The sequence below is a fragment of the Styela clava genome, chromosome 14, assembly GCF_964204865.1.
Source record: "Styela clava chromosome 14, kaStyClav1.hap1.2, whole genome shotgun sequence".
NCBI classification, from domain to species: domain Eukaryota; kingdom Metazoa; phylum Chordata; class Ascidiacea; order Stolidobranchia; family Styelidae; genus Styela; species Styela clava.
In genome coordinates, this window is record NC_135263.1 from 6,533,413 (window position 1) to 6,547,791 (window position 14,379).

The 14,379-nt window shown below is 36.3% G+C and overlaps 2 protein-coding genes across 2 annotated transcripts; one reads left to right on the top strand and one right to left on the bottom strand.

Annotated features, from left to right (window-relative positions):
* Positions 1-62: 62 nt before the first annotated feature.
* Positions 63-5,176, bottom strand: LOC144432036 (uncharacterized). The gene is made up of 5 exons (XM_078120046.1): positions 4,858-5,176; positions 3,905-4,037; positions 2,445-2,602; positions 1,551-1,775; positions 63-260 (listed from the first exon to the last, which is right to left on the bottom strand). Exons 2-5 carry the CDS (start codon positions 4,032-4,034, stop codon positions 63-65), a joined length of 711 nt encoding a protein of 236 aa, XP_077976172.1. The 5' UTR covers positions 4,035-4,037; positions 4,858-5,176.
* A 968-nt stretch (positions 5,177-6,144) lies between these two features.
* Positions 6,145-13,590, top strand: LOC120340545 (uncharacterized). The gene is made up of 8 exons (XM_039408831.2): positions 6,145-6,484; positions 8,729-8,875; positions 9,238-9,357; positions 9,924-10,080; positions 10,405-10,431; positions 10,682-11,016; positions 11,610-11,709; positions 12,208-13,590. The coding sequence occupies exons 1-8, from the start codon at positions 6,437-6,439 to the stop codon at positions 12,306-12,308; spliced, it is 1,035 nt and encodes a 344-aa protein (XP_039264765.1). The 5' UTR covers positions 6,145-6,436; the 3' UTR covers positions 12,309-13,590.
* Positions 13,591-14,379: the final 789 nt, after the last annotated feature.

Consider the following 14,379-nt stretch of genomic DNA (forward strand, 5'->3'; position numbering starts at 1 on the left):
GTAAGGGTATTTCAAGTACATATTGGTGTTTACATGACCGCGTCGAAATTATTGTCTGAATTTTAATGGCACGTCGGAAAAATAGAATGATATACATTTACGTTGTACCATACCTCCAATGGTGGGCAGGATACGTTGCCTTTTGTAAATTTAGGATGCGTCGCTGTCGAAAATTCAATGTTCCGAAGATCAAATTCTTCATCGGTATCCAGCAGGAACGTCTCTAACGATTCAAACATTCTGGATTCTTGCATGGATTCCTTCAGATTAAAAATAATATATACCGGTATATCAAAAACGGTGGTTCTAAAGCAGTGGCGTGCGACCCACAAGAGAGCGTAGACAATTTCTTTTTGAGAGAGCGTGCAGCTAATTAAAAATAAAAATATTTGTTAGATTTGATCTTGCCGGCCTTATTTTGGATATTTACATTTCCAAACTTTTCATTTATTTCATTATTTACGTTCCATCCACGTATTTTCAACGTGTTTATCAAATAAAACATACTTTCGCCTTACTATCTGTTATTTGTAGCCTATTGTTAGCTAATTATTTTTGAGATGGGCGCGACAAATTCTAAAAAGGAGGCGCGGCTTCAAAAGTTTGAGAATCACTGGATTAAGAGGAACGCAATGCCCGATATTACAGTGATATGAAAACTATCACTACTATGTAATATGAAGTGAAATGAGAATTCTTCTCGGGTCGCGCTTCCCTGAAGTCATTTTTCATAGGCCATGCTATACTACTATAAAAAGCACTTGTTCAGAAATATTTCACCTATGCGACCTAATGCCCAATAATTTGTAATAAACAACCCTGACCTTGAGAGTTTAGTAGAAGGTTAAGAACTGATTATACCGAATTACCGTTTTCTTGTGTTATTTCCCAACAAAACAATACCACAATCATTGTAAAAGCTAAAATCGTTACCGAGAAATTTTACTGTAGCAAAACTCACATCAATTTCACGTTCTGTTTTTGTTTACAATTTTATCATAGAGAAATGGTGATACTTCGAACCTTAACATGGGCAATAGGACCTATTTCAAGACATATTCACGCCGCTACATGCAATATGAAATCATATTTTGGTCGGCCAAGTCTGCAGGTTGGTAAGTCCTGCCGCATAACGAAAACAAATCAATAAGACAAGATTGGGAATGCACAACTATATTACAAAAGTGTAATAAGTGAATGTAAATAAGTGATAAAACAATCTAAGTGTAAATTATTAAATTCAACCAATATAAGTTATAATAATGTACGCACAAAATTCGTAAAGCAGAGTTGCTTTGATTGTGAGTTTGTACTTAGTTACATGATTCGGGAATAGCATGCGAAGACAAATTCCTTTTTCTCACATCATCTTATTTTTTCAGGTATTACCGTTATCTCTACCCAGACTCAGTCCAGCGCAATCCGGTTCGCGTCCAAATAAGGTACAAGCTCGGAACTGGCTATTGCGGATAGTGCGTTTCGAAAAGGTTCGGCAGGCGTCGTGAAAAACTATATAGTTAACAATGAAAACCACGCCTATAGTTAGTTACCAGTCCGACGCTGACAGATTCGGGTTCCAAAAGTATGTCTTCCTCACAGTCCATCACTGCCATTGCAACTGCGCTATCAGAACTGTCCGTATCATCATCTAATAATGCACTCCAGTGAACGACAATCCCTCTGTTATTTACTTTCAATATTCTAGCAAATTCGTCTTGCTCCATTTTTGTGATTACGACTGATTGAGGTTTGAAGGAATACAGGCATCTATAAACCTGTAAAGAGTTCAAATCAGTCAAATAACATGCATTGAAATATTATCGGTCGTAGCGATGGTAATACTACAGATTCGGAGTACGTTAGAATTTATGGCGCATGTATAAATTGACTGCCGAAGCTTTGTGGACCCGTGAATGTTTGCAAAATTAATAGTAAACCCATTATTTAACGTCGTCAACTAATTCTTGTTTTTAATGTTCCAATGTATATAGCGATAAGATGTGATTATGATTCAATAATATATATTATAAAACTTAAAATCGTTCTGGTGTTTTAAAATATTAAAATGGCATTCCATATCTCAATAATTTTTTCATAAATATCCGTGAATTCTGCATTTTCCACAAATTCTTTATTTAAATTTTACATATTCCGAGATTATTTTTATAAGCAAACATTGTAATTTCGAAAGTTGGGAACGATGACCAAAGACCTGACGTTGCATGGTTATTCTAGTATCGCTGCACATACATTAAAAAAATATATCTGCTATAGGCAGTCCCGACAGACTTCAACTGTCTGCGTTGACTTTATAGCACACGACTTCGTTTACTTAATTTACTAAAGAAAACTTTTTTTTGAATAGTGCCATCAAATTTTATTCTAAACAATATTTTTGATCATTTATACTAACGAGTGAATATAAATGCCAAGAAGGAACTTACAACTTTCTCCATTGTTTTCTTCAGTGGTGAAGATGATATATTACGCATATCTTCGGTCCATTCCAAGCTTTTCCCACGAATTTCTTCAATTCTAACCGAGCCGACTACTCTACGGGTTCGAATATCCATAGTGGGTTTTTTTAATAGGTACAGGATTGCTGAAAAATAGGTAAGTCAATTTAACACCTGCTAGAATAATGTTGTTGTCAAGTGGGCCCGGAAATGTTACCTGCGCTTTGCTATTCTAAACCCACTGTATGCTTACGGCAAAGCGCGTAAAGTTCAAATATTAGAGAAACTCCGGGATGAATAATAAAAAACCATATAACCTTAATATATTTATGAATGTCCAGGGTTATACTTATTTCGCTGTTACGGCGGGAGAAGGGGGCAAACGGCCTTTTGCGGAAAGACTTTTGAGTTATTTTAGTGAATTTCGTCTGGTGAAAGTGAGTTCTTTGAATAAGTAAATGTAGAAAGTAGTTACGCAAAAATGTACTTTTGTAAAGGTTTTTGGCTGAACGAATTTTTTTCTTGAATGTTGTCTGCGAAAATGATCTTCAGAATTAAATATTTGATCATTTCGGTCAAGATTAGAGTAGCACATGACCGCATGTCTAGTTTGCGATAGTACACATGGTTTGTATATATATATATTCCCGCAATCACGTCCTCACGAGACTTTTCAGTGGCACAATATTCCGATTGCAAGATTGCGGTTTTGGTGCTTGAGTTGAATCTATATGTGCGTGCCTTCGAAGTGTCGCAACTTTTATATTACAACTATCACTTAAATATTTACCCTCAATTTGTACACAACACCAAATTGATATTTCTGATATCAACTATATAGTACTCATATAATATAATTGTGACTGAATGCTATACGTATGTAGTTATCATTTATTGACTTCGTCGTAATTGAGATGGTCAATGATATTAGTGTGTACAAAATGCGTACTTTTAAAAATAATTTTGAGTTTTTTATATGTAATTCTTGAGCCTCTCGGTACAACTCATAGTGAGTTGGATAAAATGTATTATTTTTTCATCCCATTCAGTTATTGTATTTGAATGCAAAAATATCGAAACTCGAAGCAAGAACTCTGGACGCGTATGAGATTGGAGATCGACCGATTCCACTATACCCAATTGATACAGCAGTATTTCATTATCCTACCCGTTGTGGTATTCAACTTTGGTAATGTTGCCTTAGCCCATCCCCAGTGCGATATTTTACCAGATGAACACATTTTAACTACTGTTACTCTTGCGTGATCGTGATCGTTGCATTATTGATTGAACGTTTCATTATCTTAAAAAATCCTAATTGATTTTCGAGAGATATGGGATTATCCCTGGGCTTATTTATACCCCGGCACTAATGTACTTCACGTCGGTCGCAAATCAGTGCCCAATACGGTCATTGAATACTCAAAAATGAATCCATGGTGACTTACCAGAAGTAATTATTGCTGACAACAAAAATAGAGCAACAAAAACACCACAGATCCCAGCGATTTGTTTTACTTTGACATTTTTCCGAATTTTAGGTACTTGGACAGCCATGTCGGAGATGTAACTCAGCATACTCTATAAAATAGACATAAGATTACAAATAAATTTTTAAATTTTTCAACGATTGAACCCTGAATATAGAGCAATAAATATATTATCATTTAGATAGAATAAACATTCAACAACAATTTTCTATAGTTTTAAATTTGAAAGTATTGTACACCATGATAACATACCGAGCTTCTTGGATACAAACAAAGAATTTACGAGGTCACAAGCAGCAATTAAACTGCTTTCAAATACTTCATATTTTTATTGTTTTCGCTACAAAAAGTACTCTGATATATTTCCCCTCGGAATAGTAATACGGGCTTGCTTTCATTATGTCATATTTCAGACGTTGGAACATATCAGTTCCATTTAGGTCACCATTGGGATAGATATAATAATTTCAAAATCAAATTTATACAGGATTTAAATTTCTACTGCGTTTATTATGTCCGAATTTGGAAATTATTTCATCAAATTATCTGTGAATACGAGAGGTGATATACCTCTGTGAGAGACATACGGTTACGTGTTTCAATTCATCACAGTCTATATTCTAGGAAGGTGCAGTTAACCAGCCCTACACCTAGATTGCTAATCACAAGATACTTTCGTGTAGTATTTTATTTCAGTGTTCACATTCTACTATAATATTACTTTATCGTTCAGAAAAGTATATGATGTCAGTTCTACGTTAGTCCTACGCCGACTCATCTGCTCCCAGGGATTACTGAGGCGTGACTGGTCAGAATATTCTCGTCCCGGCGTGAAAGTGCTCGCTATCTCTATTCATCGTCAACACACTTCTCACAAATATTTATTCACGAAGTGTTCTAACTGTACTCACTTGTTAAAAACGATGGCAGCTGCAACACATTTTACTGGGATCAAGGCTAGTAATATTCTCGCCAACACCGCCATCCCAGAACTGCTAACCTCGGGGTGGGGTGCTCGCCAATCTAGCCTGCTATATTTCTAAAGTAATTTCTGTGACCTCATAATGATATGATGTTTAACAGGAAATGTTGCCCGATGATTCTGTGCGCATGGCTCGGCCCTATCAGGATTGGAGATTAGCCATCCATTTTGTCGTTTGGATATTGGATGACATTGATGAAATCGTTAGAGGAAGTCATACAACACTCTATGATGATTCCCTCACTGGTGTCTGGCTGTATTAGATCTCTAACATCGAATATGCCGCTAAAGCTATCTGTCCATTAAGATTTTACCAAACATTTTCATCCGGAACTTGTGCAATTGCAGCATTCCGATGTAACTTTCCTCTTTCAATTTTAATTTTAAAAGCAAAATATCAATTTATTGGACAAATTTTAGATGAGGCTTGCCAGGCAGACGATTCCACCGTTTGTGACCAGCTGGCAACCAGAGTGCAGGGCTTTCGAAACAAACTATTCCACTGTTTGTGGCCAGCTGGCAACCATTTTCGACACTGGGCTACCTTATCACTAACTAACATTTATCACTCTCCTAATTGGTTGTGATGGAGCAACATTGTCGGATATGCAGCAACATTATTTACAATGAGTTTCTTCAGTTAATTTTGTTTTCGCTCTTCTAAAGATCTACCAAGACCAGCGAATTTTGATGTGGAAATTTTTAACACAGTTTCGAAAATAAATTCCTTTTCAGAAAAAAAGCAACTCTGTGTGAGATTCTAAAAAAAATGTATGTGTATGTTTGTATGTGCTCAAATTTTAATGCACATTTCGAAAAAATATCAATTTTTTTTTCCTATATTTCAAGGTCAGGTTCTCAGAAGCTGGAAAGCACGACGGCGGCGTATTTTTAAATTTTATAGCCCACGTGAATTTAGCTTTGATGTTTTACCAGCGCAAGACCCCAATGGTGCATGAAAAATCCGTCATTGCAGCCATTAGTCAACAGCAGTGTCTTATATATACCAACAATGACTTATTATTGTAATAGAACATGGGTATTTAAACAAGTGATGTGGAGCAGGAAGCGCCGAAGGTATCAAAATTGATAAATAATATTTGCAATGTTACATTCTCGCGCGAGCTGCTGAGGTACTACATACGCTTGATCGATCTCTGGCTGCCTTTTCATTGTTAACATGATCGCTCATGCGTGTGCACTCGCTGGACGAGAGAGCGCGATACACACACGCGCATCGATATTGCGCGTAAAGAAAAGTCGAAGCGCTGGAGAAGACCAGTACCGTTGTATAAAAAGTCTTGTGTGCCCATTGCTTGGGTGTTTTGTACAAGAAGTGTGGTTTCTTCGCTATTTATGTAATTACGCATCTTATCTGACATTAGAAAAGTACGTTAAGCTGTAGGTTGTCACAAGGAGTGTTATTTGACGCAGGATCCATACTGCCATAAGTCTGAAAGTTATTTTGATATCCCTACAATCTGACAATCGCCATTGGTAAAAGCATAATGCTAAAAAGGATACAACTGGAATGCAGAGGAAAGAAGCCCGAACAGGTGAGCTTTAGTGCATAAACTTTTTTTTATTAGAGCATCTGTTAGCATGCAAACATGGACAAATTTTTCCTATATGTGAACTTTAATACAAGTCTATTTCAGTATTTAGCACAATTAGTGATTCAATGGTATGGTACTGCTCCAAATAAAAAGCCTTCAAGAGTTATAACTTATTATATAAGCAGGTAGAACTAGTACAACTGCAAGGTTGATAATTTTAATGAGGCAATGTCTGAATGTAGTATTTTTAAAATAATTTCCTCTTCCGTCTGTCTGTGGTATTGAGCAAAAATTTGTGTTCGTTTTTACGAAATATAAAGTTAGTTTCCGCTGAAATTATCCAATGATGTGTGTATCATTGCTTTAGTATAGTGGAGCCAAGTTCATTAGTCTTTGCTATTTGCGCGGTATCGCGCCTTCGAGGATCAAAATTTGTACAGGCCTCGATACAGACGGACGTAAACAAGATATCTTCGTAGTGCTCTCCCGAACTTATTTGAAATCGCTGCAGCGTTCTCGTCTCGCTTATTTCGCTCCTCTTGTTTCTTCATTATATTGATGATCACGTGAGTATGGCTGTTGTCGATATTCGGATTTGCACTGCGCCTCAGCTACGCATACAGTTCTTTGTCACATTTTAAAAGCATTCCTCCGTTTCTTATGTTGAAACGATTATACCACATTTGAATACATTATTACAAATGCATTTAAATATGCACTGACTTGTATTACTCGGCGATTTTATGATTTTGAACGCCCGCCAGTCGCTGCGCGATAGCATCGTCTGAAGTCATGGTGCCGCCATTATGCTCAACCGATGTCTGTTCAACTCCTCAATAAAGTGCGTTTCAAAAGCGACATGTTTTCTTCCGCCTGGAGATGTGCTTTCTTTTTGCAATGAATATCAATAACGCCATATAGGTTATTCTTTACTTTCGTGGTAAGATATTCAATGAAAACTCTTTAAATTTGCTAATCTATTCTTCACAAATCAGAACATTTTCGCAGCCAACTCCACAAATATAGTCCGTCCTTTCGACAACGTCTGATCGAATACGAATGGCCTGTGCCGATGAAAACAACTGCGCTGGTGTCTGGCGCATGCGCAGTGTGCCTTCTTGTTAGCTCAAGTTTGTTGGCATTTCCTGTGTTTCACTAAGAGTTTTGTTTAATTAGATATTGAGGGTTGAGATATTCAAGACATTTATTCGTTTGGCGTAATTTTAACGTTTTATGACCATGGTTCATTGTATAGCGTATTATCCCCGCGATTACTGATTAAAAAATGATTACTCAACTTTCAATTTTGGGACGATAATGTTAAAATACAAGAAATATCCCAGCCCTGAAATAAGAGCAAACTATTTTGCATGGAATATTCGTCGTCTTTTCGTCGTAGTTTACATTTACGATAACGACATCATGAATCGGGAAGAATTTGTTTTGCGGCGTTTCTAAAGCATATCGTCTGGCTTTCATTGCTGTTGTTCGTTCGCGGATTTGTTCATTGATTTATATTTTTTCTCTCACGCTTCTGATGACGCAACCTGTATTTCTGATAATTGTGGGACTCGATGCGTTTTTTTTATTATTATTATTCCTAAGCGATGGCTTCGCAGCGGGCTCCCGTCGGTTATTTCGCGCTCGACTAGATATAGATGCAAAAAAAATGTAAATGTAAGAATTAGCGCCTCGAACTAAGGTGCGACCGGTTTTAAATCAGACCGGTATTGGAGGTTCTAATTTATTGTGCCCACCATAACTTAATCATTGCAGAGAACTGAATATATCGCCCGAAAATATTATCAATTTGTCAAAAAATCCTAGAATTATTTTTAATGTCAGAGAATACGTCCTTATCGCGGGAAGATGCATTTAAATATTCAACGAGAAATCCTATGGCCACGCTGCATAAAAAAGCGCCAGTTATAATAATCCACAAATAATAATAGCCTCTATTCCTATCTGGAACTTGGAGAAGTGTTAATGAAATGTCAGTATGTTGTTGACTTGATCCATTTACATTATTTATATATATATAATAGTCACTTTATTCTAAATCGCTAATGACCGACTGGGTAAAAATAGTTTAATTATGTCATAAATGTACATATGTTCAAATAAATGGACTGGAGTCGATTTGATTAGATTACCTATAAAGTATTAAACATGTTATAGCAGCATTTTATATATATAATGAAAATTCTATTTGACATGAATATTTGATCTATAAAATTTTTACAGATCAAAGAGCTGAATCTTGACAACAGAAGAACAACTGGTGAAGTTGAAGGGTTAACTGATGAATTTGTTGGATTGGAAGTATTATCTATGAATAATGTTGGTCTCACGACTTTAAAAGGCTTTCCAGCATTACCAAAATTGAAAAAGGTAAGCCTTTTTATGTTATTAATAAGCATATCGTTAAGTTAAACTACTCTTTTATTGTTGTGTGTTTATAGTTCTTTTGCTCCAAACAAAGCTTCGCACAAGTGGCCACTGATTAATAGTAAGAAGCTGAGATTCAAATCAGAGATTTTGACCTGTGATCCCATGATAGTTAGTCACACCCATCCTTTGTTTATATTTCTTTATTACGCATTATATCTCTCTCGAACTAATTGATTACATACAGAGCATAATCTATCTGATATTTACGAGCAGTCAAAAGCATAGGACCGTATTGGTTATCTATTTACCATAAAATCAATGCTGAACTTTAAAACACTTCAAATTATTTTCTTCTGTTCTAGTTGGAACTCAGTGATAACAGAATATCGGGTGCTCTTGGAATGTTGAAAGGCTGCGAGTCATTGACACATTTAAATCTCAGCGGAAATAAAATAAAAACGATTGAAACATTAGAGCCACTGGTAAGTGAATCTTTGTATGTCTCAAACCTTTTCTTGAAACAAGGATCTAAACATACAATTTGACCATATGTTTTATGTCCCTTTTGATACAACACTTCTTCACGCCGAACAACTATATGTGAGGAATTTTGGATTGACCGGAATCCGGTTTGCAATTGCCTACCTAATTATACCATGGGTGAGGTGGTGGGCTTGGAATTTGAAGCTGAAATTTGTAACCTGATTTGCCAACAATGTCAAATCTAACGCCCAAACTGGTAGGCCATCCAGCCCACAGAAATTCTAATTTTGATTTCCATTTAATCTTAATTTACTTTAATGAAGTAAATTTGTGAGAGTATACTGATAAAACGACCAAGCAATTCTGATATACTTATTATAGTTTTAATTTGTAGTTCTGTTCAAATTCATTTACTAATCGTCCCCGGTTATGTTATCCAAATAAATATATATAGTACGTCTAAGTCTCTAGTGCTGAAGATAAAAATAATAAAATGCATTGCTTGTATCTTGATATTCTTAGTGTTTTGTGTTCTACAATCAGAGTTATGGTGTTTCATTTTCAGGCTAGTTTGGAAAACTTGAGAACACTTGATTTGTTCAATTGTGATGTTACAAATGAGGACAATTACAGAGAAAAAGTTTTTGAGTTGATCCCCGATTTAAAATATCTCGATGGATTTGATAAGTTTGACAAGGAAGCTGTAGATTCGGAAGATGAAGGTACGAATACGATGCAACTTCATTTCTATTTTTGGAATAGCACGAGGTCTACCAACCTGGCAGAAGAAAATTTACCCCAACCCAATCAGACCCCTCATGCTATAGTGCTAACTTAAGGTAGATTTCACGCTGTAATTGCGACCCGTTTTCTCCGTAAATATTGAAACTCAGTGGATTCTAAGTCATGTCAGGTGACTACTGTATTACTTCTATATTGTAATTTTGTAAAACTTTTATCTTCCAAACGATGCAACAATTTGTTAAACTCTATTTGTAGAATTCAGCTTCCAATATCGTATAATAAGTTTTTGTTTATTATTTCAGGTGATGTCGAAGAAAGTGGCGATGAAGGTATATTGGTTTTTCTAAACTTTTCACAAGTAAAATTGGTTCCAAATGCTCAGCTAAATATGGGTCATCTAATTTATAGTTTCATATTAGCAAACATCCAATTAAAATTTTATATTGCTTGTACTTTTGATAATCTTTACCTGTCTTGTCATGTTTCTATGATTTATGAAGTAGAGTTTATCTGGTTCGGACCCCAAAACCATTCTGCAATTTTGTGTCAGTAGTTTCATTTAATATTTCTATTATGAAGGGTTGGATGAAAGTAAAGATGAAGATGATCTTGTTGATGAAGATGAGGAAGAAGATGAAGAGGATGCAGAAATCATTGAAAACGGAGATGCTTTAGCGGATGAGGAAGATGGTGATGATGACGACGAAGAGGAGGAAGAAGAAGAAGAGGATGATGAAGAATTATCCAACGATGTTTCAATTACCGAGATCATTGATCAGGAGGAAAATGTGCCACAATCGAAAAATGAAGATAATGCAGAGGAAGATGATGAGGAGGAGGAGGATGACGACGATGATGAGGATGATAATGAAGAAGAAGTTGGATTAGATTATCTGTATCAGAATGATATAAAAGTGAGCAACTTTGTGTTTAATCACATTCAGAAAATATTTTTGATAGTTGTTTTAGTAACTCATTATTTACACTAATCGTCTCCCGAGGCTTTTGTTATAAACAATCCAATAAAATAAAAGGTACTTCGTAGTATGTGTACCAGGTTAGCGTTAGGCAATAATTTTATTTCAATTTTCCTTATTTTAGTTCTATTACGAGTTCGGGGACTGTTTGTATCACCCATGTGAATATACCCCCTGTCCATAGGCTTCAGTCCTTTTACATAACTTGATGTGAAGTAGACGAACAAAATTAGTTACCTCCGTATTGGTACACACACTTATGGAGCGCCAAATAAAAATTGACGCCAGACTCCAAATTTGTAAAATAATCTCTAGGAAAGGAAGTTTTAATAAAAATTTTAGCGATTGCAAGCCTTCTTCAATAGAGTGGTAAGAACGCTTGGTAAACTTGATCTTTTCGAGTTTCTCTATAAAATCATGACTTCCTTCATCGTTATTGAAAGACTGAAATTCTGACTTTCTCTTCTCTTTTATTTTTCGTTATTGTCAATTTTGCTAAAAATGAAGCATTCTCTCATTAAATTTCTCAGGATGATGAAGAAGAGGAAGATGATGATTATAATGAAAATGAAGTTGAGGAAGAAGATGATGATGAAGATGCCGATATTGACTTTGATGAATCTAGAGAAGGTTTGTAAAGTTTAAAATGAAAATTCTGAACGTTTCTGTAATTCAGTTGAAACGAAATACTGTATGAAATTCATGCATTCTGTTGTTTTTTTTGGTCCTCCAGTTTGATACTATTTATTAGTTTTAAAAGAATGCACAGTTATATTTTAATGGAAAATGATTTTCTCTCCAGGATATCTCAATCGTCAAGCATAATTTTGGATTATCAAAGTCACAATTTCACCGGCGCTTCCGAAGTCTGTGCACCAAGATGGCGCACAACCTGAATCCTAACCTGGTACAACTACTATGTTCAGGTTGTGCGCCATCTTGGTACACATACTTCTGGAGGTCCATTTCACCTGAATGCATTTCATTTTACTAAGCAAGGGGTTAAATAATACTTTTTTGGCTGCCCCTATAACCTTTTTGTACACTGTAAAAGAGGATTCTCCACAGTTCCAATGACGATGTCAATAATTTTGTCTAATCTTATGCAATCTGTTCTTTTATTTTCAGTTTCAGTGGTAGCCACTCCCCCTCCCCGCGGCGCGAAAAGGAAACGAGAGTCCGAAGATGAAAAGAACATACCAGAGAAAGCTGCCAAAGGTGACGCGTGACCCATCTTATAAATAAAACTGAAACGCGTTGACTCGACCGCCGGATCAAGATATACCCCACGGATCAAACTTAAAGGCTTGTCTGAATTCAAATCTTTCGGGCCACAATGTTGCAAATGGTGGCGCAATGGTGCAAACTCAGATATACTCGAAATGGAACCCACTTTTCATTCAATTTCATACTTGTCTTAAGAAAGAACATATTGGTAATCCACAATCCAGTTTTTTTTGTAACTGTACTGATATCAGCACTGCCCTGAATACTGTAGCTAAGCCGTTTCCTTTCTTTTTTTTTCATTTTCAAGTTTTATAATTGTGACATAATGCTGTTAAGATTATAAAGATCGCCAGTTCATTTCGTTCTCTGCAACGTAAAATTGAAAACACATAATGTGAACATGGGCACCACGACGGGTGCTAAACTCAAGGTTTTTCTGAAATACGAAATAGTAAACTTTAATGCAGCCTGGAATGCTAAATTGTATTGATGTGATTTTTTGTTGATTAAATTTTTTTCTTTCGAATTGCCGCAACATGTCCTCACCAGAAAATGTTCATGTCTCCTAAATTACTTCCTGATAAATATATTGTTGGCTTGTTAGACCCTTCCTATCTGCCGGTTTCATGTAGGTTACGATCATATGGAACAGTGGTTGAGATTTAAATTACATATATGTTTGCATATGCCTCTATTTGATCTTCATCAAAAGAAATCAACAGTAGTAACGGTCTCCTTTTCTCTGCCATTTTGTGGTGATAAATAGGTAGTTACTTCCCACTGTTTCATCATTTACTTGAAGGTGTGTCGAAAATGGTCCTGTGGTCCAATTGTATGAATCGTAACCTTCTGCAAAGTATTATATCTATCCTAACCCACAACATAACATGATTTCCCTTTTCATATAAATACTCAGATCTTCTGCCAAAGTATTAAATCAATTCTAACATGAATTTCACTTCATGTGCTTGCTTTCAATCCACTTTCCCCGCAATATAAATATATCATAACTCAAAACAGTGAGACAAGTGTGGTAAAGAGGGAACCAGTGGGACACCGCATTTTTTTTCGAAACCCTGTTTAATTGAATTTATATCCTATAACCACTTCTATTGAATCAGAAGCAGGAACTTCCTTGTTGATCTCGTACTCCCTACCGATGACTAGCACATTGTATCAGGATATTTTCTAGCTGGTTTGTTTATCATCTGTCTATTCCAGTGCGTTTCTTCTTCTTTTTTTGGAATTCTTTAATATACATCGTCGTTCTTCTTGTTTATTATATATAATTGTAATTTTGTTTCGCTGTGAGTAGGTGACTGGTAGACAAGAGTTATGCTTAGGAATACACTTGTCATCGCGCCGCTGCTTACAGTGCATTTGGGAATAACCACCGCCAATTTATTGGTAATCACGATAAAAACCGGATAGGTGTGTAGCCAGCAATTTTCAAAGGGGACGTTCTGAAATTGGCGCTCCCGTGGTGTGTGTACCAAGGTGGCGCACAACCTGATAACCCTAACGTGGTACACATACTATGTTCAGGTTGTGCGTCATCTTGGTACACATTACGGAAGCACCCTGAAATTTGTAATTGCCAAGTTGGACTGTAACAGCTAGGTGGTCTGGTCGGAGGCCGCAAAACGCGAGTTTTCAAGAGAATTGATGTTCTAAAAAGCGTTTCAAGCTACGGAAAATTTCTATGTGTGATACAGAATGTTTTTAGAAAGCGAAACTGAATGTCAGGATTCGCCAGGAACAAGGGCTTCGACTAGAAATTGCGGACTGAATAAATCGCCTTATTCGGTCACAATCACTTCGCTTCTACTTTACGGCATCCTGAGACGAGCCATAAAGTTTTATGCGCTTAATCGCGCCTATTAGTCGTCATTTTTTTCTTTCACATTCCAAAAGTGGGTGGGAGTCGACCCCCTGCGCTTGCCCATTCCACCTCTTGTTTGCATGTTCTGGTTTGAATCCCGTGACTCCGTGAGGGATAACTGTGTGCGCGAGGATTGATAAACTTTTCGTCGTCATAGATCTGATAAGAGTTGGTTGCCTGGATAAACACAC